The sequence below is a fragment of the Gobio gobio genome, assembly GCF_949357685.1.
Source record: "Gobio gobio genome assembly, chromosome: 7".
NCBI lineage: Eukaryota > Metazoa > Chordata > Actinopteri > Cypriniformes > Gobionidae > Gobio > Gobio gobio.
In genome coordinates this window covers 53232186-53247485 of record NC_137103.1, presented here as the reverse complement: position 1 = coordinate 53247485, position 15300 = coordinate 53232186, and the positions used below count along the sequence as shown (strand labels likewise).

Genomic DNA, 15300 nt, shown 5'->3' with positions numbered 1-15300 from the left:
TTGGCACTTCGGATTCAGATGTTACTAGCAGCATGAGCCACACAAGAACTCCACAGAAACACACTCGCTGCCACACACACACACACACACACACACACGCACGCACGCACGCACGTCAAGAATGGACTCGGCTGTGAGCTGAGCACCACGGATACGCCGTTTAAACTCTGTCTGGACTCGCTCTCAAAGCAACCGTACAGAAGCCCATTTCTGACACATAAGGAAAAAACATGCTTCTGGAAATCATAAAATCATAAGATGAGTCATAATTATGAGATAGAACGTCAAACTTATGACATACTAAATCATCATGACACAAAAAGTCAAAATTCGGACATACTAAGTCATGAGATTAAAAAGAATAAATAATTGTGATGTATAACGTCGAAGACGTACTAAATCATAATTCAGATGAAAAGTCAAAATTATGACATGCTAAGTCATCACTATGGACAGTCAAAACATCATGATTTTGACTTTTTGTCAATTTCAACTTAGTATGCCATAATTACAAGCATATTTTTCAACTTTTTAGTATTAATTCCATCGTTTCATCTCAAAATGATGACTCATAATTTTAATTTTTTGTCTCGCTATTTCAAACGTTTAAACTTCATAATTACGACTAAGTATTAATTTAATCTTAAAGTTTTTAAGTCACAGTTTTGACACAATTATGACTTTAGATATTAATTTCATCTTTACATCTCAATATTATAAATTTGTCTAATAACTTTGACTTTTTGTTTCGCAATTTCAACTTTTTAAGTCATAATTTTGACATTTTATCTCATAATTCTAACATTTTAAGTCATAATTTTTACATTTTATCTCATACTTCTAACATTTTAAGTTATAATTTTGATTTGACAAGATAATGACCAAGTATTAATTTCATCTTTTCATCTCAAAATTATAACTGTCATAATTTTCCACTTTTGTCTCGCAAATTTCGACTTTTTAAGTTACAATTTTGACTTATTTCATAATTACTTTTTAAATATCATAATTATGACGTTTAAAATAATTTTTACCTTTTATGCCATAATTATTATTTAAAAAGTCAAAATTATGATTTAAAAAGTCAGTTATTTTTCACTATTTGTTTAAATTATGCATAATTACATGCAAGTAACCCTAAACCCTCACCCTAACCCAAATTAATATTACTCAGCACTTAACTGCTTAATTACACTGTAACAAAGACACCTTAAAATAAAGTGTAACCCTTAAGGTGGTGTAGTTGTAACTATAATATTAATAACTACATGTACTTACTACAGAGTTACAGTTAGGGATTGATTTAGGGTTCGTAACTTGTAGTTATGCAATATTTACTGTTATTACTGTAGTAAGTACATGTAGTAATGTGTAAATAAGTCATCTTATAATAAAGTGTTACCATGTTTCAGTCATGTGCTGGAAATGGGCTTCCATACAACAGTGATGTCTCGGGAAAACCGCATCTTTCTCACTCGCTCTCCGTCTCTCTCTCTCTCTCTTTCTCTCGCGCACACTTTCTTGTCTACTTCCTATGGACTACTGGAATATCTTGTGATGAAAAGCAGCATTGTTTTTTTGCTTTCGAAACGATGAATCTGAATGCTAAACGACACTAAAACAAACGCACAACTCTCCTTATAACGATAACGATAATAAAAAAACCTTTTGTTTTGAAGAAGAAGAAGAAGAAGAAAAGGATCAAAGTATTTGAAAACAAAAAACCTGAAAGAAATCAAGTGTACATGGACAGCTCCTGAGCTGGCCGTTTGGTCTGGAGGGGCGGGCTGAACCTGCTAGCCCGACCAATTAAAACAGAGGACAACAAAACTCTGAGGTAGATAACCGGTCAACAAGACCCACCAGGTCAAAAACACAGTCTTTTGGAAGACAAATCAATGAGTAAAGCCTTACTAAAGTATATTGTGAGTTTAGAAGAAAATGAAAGTTTTCCTGTAATGGATGCGATTATTAGTTCAAAGGCAGCGTCCCAAAAACCTAGTGAGCTGCCTGATGTATTTTCCCAATAAGTCACGTTTTTATCATATGAAACGGAAGTTACGCTACTCTTTTCTTCCCTATTGTGCTGTATATCCGAGTGAAACGCTTGGCAAACAAGAACAAATGTAGGGCGGGGCTTGATTCTGTCTGTGGGGAATTGATTGGATGGTTGTGGCTTGCTATTGGTGGATCTCATGTGAGTGACAGGTTGCCCCGCCCTCGTACTTTGAGTCAAGGACTATGCACATGTATTAAAAAAAAAGATGTGCACGGATCAATTATTTATTATAAATACGGAAATATCACATTAAAAAATGGTGTCATGGTGACTTTTTAATGTCAAGTACTAAATTCTGTTTATAATATTTGCATTTCAGTTTATTTACTGGTATTTTATGTATTTCTGAATGTAATAATAAAATGTGACATGTTTTATTTGCCAGAAAATACGGTACATAGGCACTAAGATACCTACAAATATCTACCATAAATAATAATTCAGATGAAAAGTCAAAATTATGACATGCTAAGTCATCATTATGACAGTCAAAACTTGTCATAATTTTGACTTTTTGTCAATTTCAACTTAGCATGCCATATTATCTCATAATTCCAACTTGACTAAGCATTCATTTCATCTCAAAATGTCTTAATTTTGACTTTTTAAAATCATAATTTCGATCATCATAACATCTTAAAATTATGACTTTGTGTCAATTTTCACTTTTTATCTAGCAATTTCGTATTTTTAAAATCATAATTTTGACTTTTCATAATTATGACCAAGTATTAATTTCTTCTTTTCATCTCAAAATTATGACTGTCATAATTTTGACTTTTTATCTCACAATTTCAACTCTTTAAATCATAATAATGACTAAGTATTAATTTCATCTTTTCATTTAAAAATGAAGTCATAATTGTAACTTCTCACAATTTTGACTTTTCAAAATCATACTTTTGACTTGTCATAATTATGACTAAGTATTAATTTAATCTTTTCATCTTAAAATTTATGACTGTCAATTTGCACTTTTTATCTTGCAATTTCGACTTAAGTCATAATTTTAGTGGCATAATTATGAATAAGTATTAATTTAATCTTTTCATCTTAAAATTTATGACTGTCAATTTTCACTTTTTATCTAGCAATTTCGACTTGTTAAAATCATAATTTTGACTTTTCATTATTATGACTAAGTATTCATTTCATCTCTTCATCTCAAAATTATGACTCATAATTTTGAGGTTTTATCTCACAATTTCAACTTTTTAAAATCATAATTAAGATTTGTCATAAGTATTATTTTCATCTCAAAATTATGACAATCATAATTTTGACTTTTTATCTCAACATTTTTCGACTTTTTAAAATCATAAATTTAACCTGTCATAAAACCATTAATCGTAAAGTATTGGTTGTGGAGCGACGGGAAATAAAACACATGTTTATAGTTACGTTTACGTTTCAGTTTATTGACCGGTATTTTATTAGCGTAATAATAAAAAGTGACTTATCTGTGTTTTTTTCTGGAAAACACGGTACACAGACACAAGATACCTACAAATTCTAAGGCAGCATCACATGTATCCTTCACCGAGAAGGCAATCCCATAATGCATTTCAAATGTGTGGATTATAAATATGATGCATTCCATACAGAAAAGCATAGCTAAAAATAGTTGATTGTACAGAAAAACCACTAATAATTGTGTGTGCTTTGTCATTTTACTGCTAAGCTCTACGGACGTCTATTTTGTGTGATGCATGAGCAAATGATTATGAGTTCTGATGCTCTCTTAGAAGGCAGCTCACTAGGGTTTCAGAACGGCGCCGTCCTTTCAACCTGTCCTCGTCCCACATTTTAGTTTCAGTTGTCTCTGCTCTGTAGTGATGTTTTCGTTTAGTTTGTGGCACTTGCTGGATCCAAATCGTCCTTCACGCTATCGGTGTCCGCACCTCGACGACTATATGAATGCATATGTACAAAGAAGGCACATTCTCCACAACTGCAATCTAGTCTGTTAAAAAGTCTCAGCGTGGCCCGCCTCGAGAGAAAGCGGTCCGCACGATCCGCTCGCCGACTGTCTTTGGTGAAGTAAACTCGAAAGTGCCGAGATTTGTTTGCCTGCTTTAAACGAGCACGTTCACCTCCGCCGAAGACGACCCCCATGCCGAACCGCCGCTGAAAGTTGTCACTTTTTTTTTTTTTTTTTTTTTTAAAGAGGTTTAAAACGCATCAAACGATATTCGGTCTGACTGACAGGCCACGCCTCCCTCCCGCCCCCATAATTAGCATACGAGTCAAAGCTCCTCCCCCTCCCACACGAGTTCATCTAAAGCTAAACTACGACACCGAGATTTATAAACGAAAGTAAAAGGCAATTATCAAAAATGTGATCGTTCAGCAGAATTTCTACCACATTCAAACAACCAAAGGATCGTCGCCTCTGATTATAAAAACATTAAATCCTATGAAAACGCCATCAATGTCGTCACTCGAAACGGTTTGTACTCTAAAAGGTCGGAAAAAGCAAAACACCGAAATCCAAGCGCAGCGAAATTTTCCCTTGCGAGATGCTAAAAAAGCCCTATTCAGCTGATTTACAAGGCAGCAGCCGCCGGACGTCTCTTCTTCTTCGGCTGCTGTACGGGAAAGAGTTTAAGGCAAATCGTATAAGACGGACAGATCGGTCAGACCGAAGATGAAGCACACAACAGAAAAACACATCAACGACACACTCACACCGCAAGCACAAACGCATCTTTCTCAGGATGTCCGGCTGACAAATCTCTAAGAACAAACATCAGTTTTCATTACACAATAAAAGAGAGAGAGAGAAAAAAAAACAACAAAAACAAATCTGAAATCATAAAAACAAGAATAATATCCATGCACATTGTGTCGCATGATGAGGTTCCTGCATCTATATGACAATCCTTGGTAAAAAATAATCAGTTTCCTTATTAAAATAAAACTTTTCTTTTTCTTTTTCTTTCCATTTCATTTTTTTTCCTCTTTGTTAGCATCCTCTGATGAAATGAATCCTTGTTTTGCACCTAATGGAACTTATACCAAAATAGTTGAAGTAGTTTTATTATAAAACCAAGGAACTCATCGTAGAACCTGTGCAAAATGTTGATTCGTCGGTAGAGCCGGTCCTTCAAAGGAAGCTGTTATTGATTTAGCAGTCGTCTCCGTCTCTCTCAACCTCACACGACCCTAGAGGGCAAACAAAACCAAGACTGTAAATCAATAGTTTCATAGAAGACATCGATCAGAAGTCACAGACATTTATGATGTAACAAAAGATTCCTTCTATTCATCAAAGAATCCTGAATAAACGTTTCCGACATTGTCTCAAGCATCAAATTTTGCAGATTTCTGAAGGATTTGAAAAGGTTAAATGGACCTGGAAAAAATAGTCACACTTCAAAATTGAGTGCAGTGGAAATAAATGGGAGATTCATTTAGGGCGTTTTCACACCTGAAAGTCTGCACCAAGGTCCGAACCGAAGTTCATGTTTTGATACTTTTTATACATTCGGTTAGTTTTGGTTTGGTTTCACATTGCAATTATGTGAGCGCACTAAAGAACTTTACATGACACTCGTCATCATCTATGTGGGCGGCATCTGGACATTGATTGGTTTGTAAACAGACTTTGTCAAGAATGAATGAACGGACGCATATCGTTGCCTCTAGTGAACAGTGCGCATTGCTTGACTATTTTTTATTCGTTACGTTTAAAAGTGGACATTTCAAGCTTTATATACACATATTTCTCATGTTCGAGAGGCAAGGTTCTGCTGAGTTTCGTTTTATTTGAGATGCGCTCCAGTTCATGTGTAAAGCATGTGATCGCTCCCGCGATTATTGTCTGCTATAGACTATTTGCTTCTTATTTATTAAATCCAGGCAATTATCTGATTAAACGTTGATTAAAATTAAGATACAATTTATACAAAACGAAATTCACATTAAAGAAAGGCTTTCTAAGCAAAATCATACAAAATTTCATTCAAAATTATTTCTGACCTTCTGTCTTCTGACATATTGCGCATATTTTCACTTTTCATAATCAATGTAGCCTAGATTGAATTTAAAAATAACATTATAATATTTAAACATAAACAGGAACTTCCTGTAAATGGTCTGAAAGTGCGAACCATACAGAAAATGCTTTCACACTAGAAACGAACCGAACCTTTGTTCAGTTTGATCTGGACTGAGACTACCTCTTTTCGTCTGACCAAATTTCGTCTGTTTGGTCCGGACCGTGGTACGGGGAGGTTTCACACCTGCAATTTTGATTCGGACCAAACTGAAAAGTCCGAAAATCCGGACCAAACAAGGTAGGTGTGAAAACGCCCTTAATCTAGTGGAAACTTGGTACTATTCTTACTGAAAGCTCATTTTTTTGAGATATCAAACTCACATTTTTTTTTAGATTCATGGCTTTGATTTCCTTGCAGCTTTACACCGTGTCCTAAGTACACGCGATGCGATACGATTCCAGCGACAAGCAACATGTCTGTCCACACCAGACGCGACTACGAGATGCGACAAATCAATCAAAAACCACAGCCAATCAGAAGGGCTCTGGTGGCAAGTGCACGGCACCAGAGATTAATCCAGACGGCACTAGCAAGGAAATAGATAAGTAGCCTACAATAATCAAATTAACAAATATTACACCATTTAAACATTACTAAAATACATACTGAGTTACTAAAACAATCTTTGTCAAAGAATATACTTGTTTTCTGTCACAGTTTGAACGTTGTTGTTTCAATTTGCTTAATATTTCAAGATCTGAGGTGAATTATCCATTGTTGCTTTTAGAACGACTATGTTACAAAGCTGAGCACTAAATGATATTCAAAGTCACATTACACACTTTTAACATTAAATAAAGCATATAAAAAGAATAAATAATTGTGATGTAAAACGTCGAAATTAAGACATACTAAATCATAATTCAGATGAAAAGTCAAAATTATGACATGCTAAGTCATACCTATGGACAGTCAAAACATCATAATTTTGACTTTTTGTCAATTTCAACTTAGTATGCCATATTTTCGAGCATATTTTTCAGCTTTTTAAGTCATAATTATGACTAAGTATTAATTCCATCGTTTCATCTCAAAATTATGACTTATACTTTTCATTTTTTGTCTCGCAATTTCAAACTTTTAAGTCAATTTTGACTTCATAATTACGACTAAGTAATAATTTCATCTTAAAATTATGGCTGTGTCATATTTTCAACATTTTATCGCATAATTCCAAGTTTTTAAGTCATAGTTATATATAAACATGACCTGAGATTATGTTTTGTGTTGTTGTTCCAGCCGCAATGTCGCAGAAATAGAAACCATTTCTAAAATATAATCATCACGTGTTGCCGTCACGGCTGGTTAGGACAAAAACTTTAATTAACATTGAAAAGACGCCTTTTATCGCGTGTCACTGCGTCGCGTGTAGTTAGGACACGGTGTTAGAGTAAAACGTTTTGGAAAATATATTTCATATAACAAGTTATAAGTTATATAAGTTATATTTTTCATAGCAATAAATTTTTTTGAAGTTCACTTTATAAAACTATTTTCACTTCAGCAATAAAATGCCGAGCGTCATCTTTGAAAATAAATCAAACTTCAGTCTGTGCTCTAAAGCATTCAAGATTTATGACAGCTATAGTAGGATATTTCATTTTCAGGTCTATGCCCAAAAAGAGAATAAATGGATTATATCTATAATTTAGTACCATAAAATCTAAATATTAATTAAAAGACATTATCGAACTAAAACATTAAAAAGATTCTGCCATTTTTGACTGACACACAAACTGAGGGTTAAGTTAGACACGACACACACACACACATCAGGATCAGTAAAGCACAGCAACACTCAAAACTAATACCGCATTAAACCTGTTTACACTTCCAGGCCAATCATTTCAAACAGATGTAAACCGATGATGCATCAACACTTGATATGCCCTCTAAACATTTAGATAAGAATCCTCATGCAGTATCACATGCACAAGGCTTCAGGAACCCAGAAGTCATTTGGATCGTCTGTAGAGTACATTCGTTTTTGGACATGCAGACAGTCCTGGTGCATCTTAAAGAGGACATCCTGAGCTTTTCAGATCCCAAATAGATTTGGTTTTGACATCAAAAATTCCCTTTGGATGGCTGATAATCACAAAAATTTAAGATGAGGGGAACAGCAAGTCTATTATTTAATCATTATCAAAAGCATTTCACAAAGGCCCTCCAGCGAGAGTTATTCTCTATATCAGTGTCAGTGTTTCTGAACTCCCTGAAACGCCTCCATTGCAGTCTTGAGTTTTCTTCCGGGAACCAATACAGCACAATATTCCTCATTTAGATAATTCATACACAGAATAAAGTAGTTAATTAGTAGTGTTGAAATCAAGCGGCAACCTCCCCCAGTTTCTCTTGAAGCCAATACAGAAGTGACTTAAACTGCAATTCATCGCCTGGCCACTAGAGGCAGACTCCAGAAGGAGCAGAATCTCATTGAGCTCATGTTAAAATGCCCAACTTTACAGCAGATTAAAACATGTTTACAGTCTGGGACAAATTGTGGTTTTGGTCTATATGGCTAATTTTGCCCTTCATGATGACTGTGAGGGGGGTGAATTTATTTATAACTCATTCGTTTACATTATATAAAGCCTTAAAGTTCTGCATAATTAAGGGCGTGGCCACTTTGAGTGACAGGTGGATTGCTGTTTGTCTGCTAGTCATCACGTCACCTCAGCTCCGCCCACATCCCGCCTCTTTGCCCATTTTCTGTTATCCGGGAGTGACGCGATGATGCGCTGCTAAGATGGCAACAGCCAGCTCGTCCCTACGACCATATTTTTTTACAGTCTATGGTTGAAACTGGCGGTTATGGTAAGGGGTGGGAAATTTCCCAAACACAGTGCTTGACCAATCATAACACACTGATCCAGCCGACCAATCAGAGCAGATGTAGCTTTTCAGAGGGAGGGAACATTTTCATATAGTTCCTATAACTATTCAGGGCTTAAAGTTTACTTTTTTACCCAACTTCAATAAGTTAGGACCACAACTAAAATGTTTACATTGTGTTTAAATGTGTGTGTGTGTGTGTCATGTGCCAGTAAATCAGTCATTCAATTGTCAGAATAAAAGTTGCTTATCTGTAAAAAATTGGATTTTTGTGTTATAAATATAATTTATTCTGAAGCAATATTCTGACCAGTGTTCTACCAGTTATATATTTACTGATATTAACCAACATAAAGTCTGCTTTAAAGTTAAGAGCGTAAAGATGAAGTTTAATTGAGAACGGTGGATGGGTATCAGCTCACAGCAGGCTCATACTGTGCAGTAACTAGTGAACGTTTTGTAGAGAAAGGAAAACCGGTCGCACCTCAACAAATATTTGCACTCGCCCAAATGCTTCCAAATATTTTTTGAGGTCGCACAGATCAAATTTCGGGCGCATATGCGACCAAAATGGTTGCAATTTCGAGCCTTGCTATTGGCGGAAGCGCCCGCTTTTAGGCGTGTTCGCACCGCAGGAACTGGGAATGATTTTAGCTATTGGAATGCCTTTTGGAGGGGACTAAATTAGCTACTTCTTCACAGTAGGGTCTAACCCAGCAAAATAGGAACTACCAGTGATGCAAGTGTACACTGATTGGCCAAATGCATGCAAAACATATATATTTAGCCTATATATTTACTCCACAAACATGGAAAACAGCGATAGATGGGCCGATGCCAAAATGCAGGCACTTTTCAATCTTTACACTAAGGAGGAAATCCACGATTTTGAAGGAACCAAACGAAACATGATTATGTATTTATGCAAAAACAACAGGACGGCAGGAGGTAAGTGACGGCTTCAGAGCTCCTACTGGCGGTGCGAATGCAATCAGGAAAATGGTCCTAGGGGAAATTTAGTTATCGAGGGACAGCCTTGATGGCCAGTTCCTATAACTACCCGGTGCGAAAGCCCCTATAGAGACAGGAACTAAACAGGGGTGCGGTCACAAGTTCCGTCATTACCAACACAAGTCAATGGAAATTGCGACGATAGTTGGCTAACGATGCTTTTGGGAAACACACCTCAGAGCATTACTGACAGACTGAAAAATACATGTAAAGTCAGATTTTTTCAATATTCAAGCATGAAAACCTATATAATAGGGGGTATAATAGGCCCACTTTAATGTTTAAATGGTTTCTAGGAAAACTTAAACCAGAACCTTTTATTTTTTGGGCCCCAAAAGCACACACACGCCGCGACATAATGTATATGTGGGCAGATGAACAGTGACAGATGTGGGTTATAGTACCTCTTCATCACTTGGCCTGCTGATAGGTATAAGGTGAATGATCACTGGACGAATCCACCTGAGGTTGTGGACTGTTCTCCTACAACAAAACATGCAGCATTTAGGACACACACCAACACAAGCAAAGCATGTCAATCATACAAGCTGAAATCACAACACAGATCTGCTGCACTAATATAATATCAGTCAGAATATAAATGACGGAAATTAGTTTTCAATGCATTATTTTGAAGGCATTTAACATGCGCTAAGGGATGAACGTCACAGAAACATGCTCATGTCACAGCAAAAACAAAAAACAACAAAATAGGTTTCATATTCTGTGTTACTGCAAAAACACTAACAATACTATTATAAAACAATCATTTATTCATTAAATTGTATTTATTATTAATCAATAATTTATAACTAATAATTAAAAATGCTGTAAAATAATACTATTACAAAACAATAATTTGTTAATTAAATACTGTTAATGATTCATCAATAATTTGTTATTAATATTAAAAAAATATGTAAAATAATACTATTACAAAACAATAATTTATTAATTAAATACTATTAATGATTAATCAATAATTTGTCGTTAATATTAAAAAATTATGTAAAATAATACTATTACAAAACAATAATATATAATTTATTCATTAAATACTATTAATGATTAATCAATAATGTATCATTTACATTTAAAAAATACTGTAAAATAATACCATTACAAAAGCAATAATTTATAGTTTATGAATTAAATAATATTAATTATTAAGCAATAATTTATCATTTATATTAACAAAATACTGTAAAAATACTATTACAAAACAAAAATGTATTAATTAAATATTAATTATTAATCAATCATTTGTAATTAATATTTTAAAAGAATTGTAAAATAATACTATTATAAAACAATAATTTATCATTTATTAATAACATAATATTAATTATGAATCAATCATTTATAACCAATATTTAAAAAAATACAGTAAAACAATACTATTACAAAACAAAAATGAACGAATTAAATAATATGAATTATTAATCAATCGTTTATAATTACTATTTAAAAATATTGTCAAATAATACTATTACAAAACAATAATATATAATTTATTGATTAAATAATATGAATTATTAATCAAATATTTATAATTAATATTTAAAAAATACAGTAAAACAATACTATTACAAAACAAAAATGAATGAATTAAATAATATTAATTATTAATCAATCATTTATAATTACTATTTAAAAATATTGTCAAATAATACTATTACAAAACAATAATATATAATTTATTAATTAAATAATATTAATTATTAATCAAATATTTTTAATTAATATTTAAAAATGTATTTTTGTATTATTGCGTAAATCAGCAAAAATTTTAGGCAATACACAAAATAAATAATAATAAATAAAAATTTATTTAAAAAAATATATAATTGTTGTTTGTTGTTATTACTAGTATGCATCATAGTAATGAGGATTTAGGGAGTTCATTGTCATGAAAATAACTCACAGTGTACAAAAAATATTAAAAGCTTTATTTTCTTTAAGCAAAATATTCTATTGTACTTGTTTTGTTTGGTTTTGGAGTGAAATGTTCCCAGGACAGGTTTTGTGCGATCCAAGAACAGCACAGTTGCATAAGCCCAGTCTGTTGTTGAACGTTTCTCCATGTATGGTGATGGTGAACTCAGCACAGGACGAGGTTAAATCTGTGTTTGTGGACATGAACCCACCTCTACTGAGACTGCGGTGGTCTGCATGTGAGTGTATGGAGGGATGTACGGCCCCTGGAGAGCTTGACTGGCTGGCATAAACTACAGGAGACACACACACACACAGAGAAAACATCAACATATGCTGCCACAAATCTGCACACTTTTGCTGCTGTAGTGTTTAGTGCTCCCGTTCCGTCAGCGGTTTTATATTTGGTTATTGTTGTGTATTTCTGCTGAGATCAGTTGTGTTGTGCATGATCCATGCGTTGCCAGTATATGTTTAAATATAGGCCTATACATTATTTTTTTTTGCAGCGTTTGGCCATTATATGCCGAGTCAGTGCAACCAGAAAAACTTTATTAAAGGTACACTATGCAATGTTTTGTTTGCTTAAAATGGACAACATTTATATGAGCGAGTACATCATGAATCCAAACTGTGTTTTTGCCTTATCCTGAATCACTACGCCTTTAATGAGTGTTAATATTCAGACTATTAGATCTAGCGGGACGTCAAAGATCCTGCGTGACTCGTCATAGATATAAAGTAACTCCGGTTACAATGTTCTTTAAAGGGGGGGTCTAATGCTATTTCATGGATTCTGACTCATTTACACTGTTAAAGAGTTGATTCTCATGGCCAACATTTCAAAAAAGGACGTATGACGGAGTATTTCTGTGGCAAACACTCCTTCAGGATTCAACTTTCCGCGGGATTCCTCACATGAGCACTTCTCTCAGATGAGTGCGCGCACACACACACACACACACACACACACACACACACACACACACACACACACACACACACACACACACACACACACACACACACACACACACACACACACACACACACACACACACACACACATAAACGAGAGCGCGTCCATCAATGAGCTTCGTTCGGTTATGGGAGCCGTCAGCAGAGCAGCCATTTTGTTTTTAGACCACGAAATCAACAATGTCACTAAAGAAGTGTGTTTCTGATTGTGAGGGAAAGATCACCTTGTTCAGCTTCCCAAATAACCAAGAGTTAAGGAGACAGTGGATGTAGTTTGTGTTTCCCAGAGTTCTGCAAGTGTGTGTGTTTGTTCCCGGTCATGAGTGGAAACCGCAGGCTGTGAGTGAAACGGCATCAAATGTGTGTGTTTTATTGGCAATCGGCGCGCAAGTGCATATAATGTGAACAACACCAATGTATAGAGAATCGAAAGTTATCCAGGGATAATGCCATGATGTGTGTGTGTGTGTGTGTGTGTGTGACTCTTTAGCTCCGCCCACTGCACGCCTCCACGAGCTCGGCTGTTTTCAGATAGAATCAGTACAGTGATCTTTTATAAATTTAATCGTCTTTTATAAATATGATAAAACTAAAGACTCTTGGGAGATATGAAGGATGCAATACAACTCTATAGGTACTCAAGATTAACATGAGATTAGCTGGAACTGTGTGTGTTATGAACGCTTTAAGCAAACATCTACGTCTTGCATGCAGTTTTATTTTTTAACTGCTAGAGAGCCTAACGTTTTAGTGTACCTTTAAATTGTTTAATACTATTATTTACAGAAAATTTGTTCTTTCTTATTGTGGCCTTTATGTTTTAATTGCAACTTGATAATTGACCAGTAGGTGGCGCTCAAGCACTCGAGGTCAGACATGAGCTGCGTCCGAAATCACATACTTCCCTACTATATAGCCGCCGAAAAAACAGTATGTGACAAAAGAAGTATGTCCGAATTCACAGTACTCGTATAAAAGAGCAGGGAAAAAGTCCCCTGATGATCTACTACTTCAGGTGAGATTCTGAAGTGTGCATTCGATGGACACTTTACTATCTCATGAGGCCACAGGAGAGGATTTATGAATGGTAGGTCACATGATAATGACAACATGGCGAATTTAGTACATCTGGATTACATTCATACTAGGGATGCCACAATTCTCAATATAATATTGAACCGTTCGGTATGGCATTCACGGTTCAATACGCGCTTGTGAATTGCGTTTTTTTTCGGTTTCGCATTTAATTAATTATTTTTCTACAAAATCTATCATTTGCCTTCATCCCAATATACTGAACAACGCAACATACATTCACATCACAGGTTAGTGGTAGAGTTATACTCACGGAACACTATAGTTATTCACAATCAAGAAAGTTCATTATTTGTATGCGTTTTAAAGCCTTGCCGGCTCATTCGCGTGCACGGGTTTAACATGCGCTTTTCCGAGCGTGCGCACTAAACGCATGTCAAACACGAGATTACTGGACTAAGAAGTCGTCTTACTGCGCTAATACTGTCAAATACACACAAGGTTAATATAAACACAGTCGGTTATGTCTAAAGTGAAAGTAAAATTGCATGCATGTCTGTATATTAGATGCACGCAGGTCTTTAATTGACAGCAGCGCAGCCTATAGTGAACACGCTGTCCTTAAAGGGACAGTTCACCCCTAAAATTATGTCATTATTTACTCACTCTAATTTTGTTCCAAACCTGTATTCATTTCTGCATGACAGAATTTTAATTTTTGAGTGAACAATCCCTTTAATGTTAATACAACAACAAAAGACAAACAGAAAATCCCTCACTGCTCTTGACTGAAAAACTAATACAGTAGCTTTAATAAGAATCAATGTATATTTTATAGTGAAGTCTATGCAGTGTTTTATTTTTACATTTATTCATTTAATTTCATACTTAAATGCTGCTGTACAGCTCTGAGCTGCCAGTGTAAATCTTTATATATATTTATTTGATATTATCCAATACACTAGGAATGTGTCCAAGGGTTTTTTTTAAAGTAAAGTTTTAAGTTTAAGTAAGGTTTAAGTAAAATAAAGAAAGAGTATTGCAATAAAAAAATAGTCTTTTTTCTCCTTAACCTCTTGCTGTTCCTGTCGCCTAAGAATAGAATAGCAAAAAACTGATGTGACAAGCCATCAGAACCGAACCGAACCGAAAACTGTGGTTAAAAACCGAGGTATGTATTGAACCGTGGACGAACTGTATTGTTGCATCCCTAATTCATACTATATAGAACACTTTTTTTAGAGGACGCAATATAAGCACTTATTCAAATGACCTGCGTTGTCGGGCTCAGCCATGCTGATCAAATCACGTGAAGTTTCCTGTTGCTCTGAAGAGCATACTAACACACTATTTCTGCTGTATATAGTATGTATACTGTGCAAATTT

The 15300-nt window shown here is 34.7% G+C and overlaps 1 protein-coding gene across 6 annotated transcripts in view; it reads right to left on the bottom strand.

The window, feature by feature from the left end:
* Positions 1-3906: 3906 nt before the first annotated feature.
* The window catches only part of rbms1b (RNA binding motif, single stranded interacting protein 1b), a 123816-nt gene continuing 112422 nt past the window's right edge, over positions 3907-15300 (bottom strand). For all 6 annotated transcript variants that reach the window (XM_079821428.1, XM_079821430.1, XM_079821427.1 and 3 more), the window contains 3 exons: positions 12114-12194; positions 10371-10449; positions 3907-5224 (listed from right to left, as the gene is read on the bottom strand). In XM_079821428.1, coding sequence (XP_079677554.1) covers positions 10378-10449; positions 12114-12194 — 153 coding nt within the window. In that variant the 3' untranslated portion in view covers positions 3907-5224; positions 10371-10377. The remainder of the gene's footprint in view (positions 5225-10370; positions 10450-12113; positions 12195-15300) is intronic.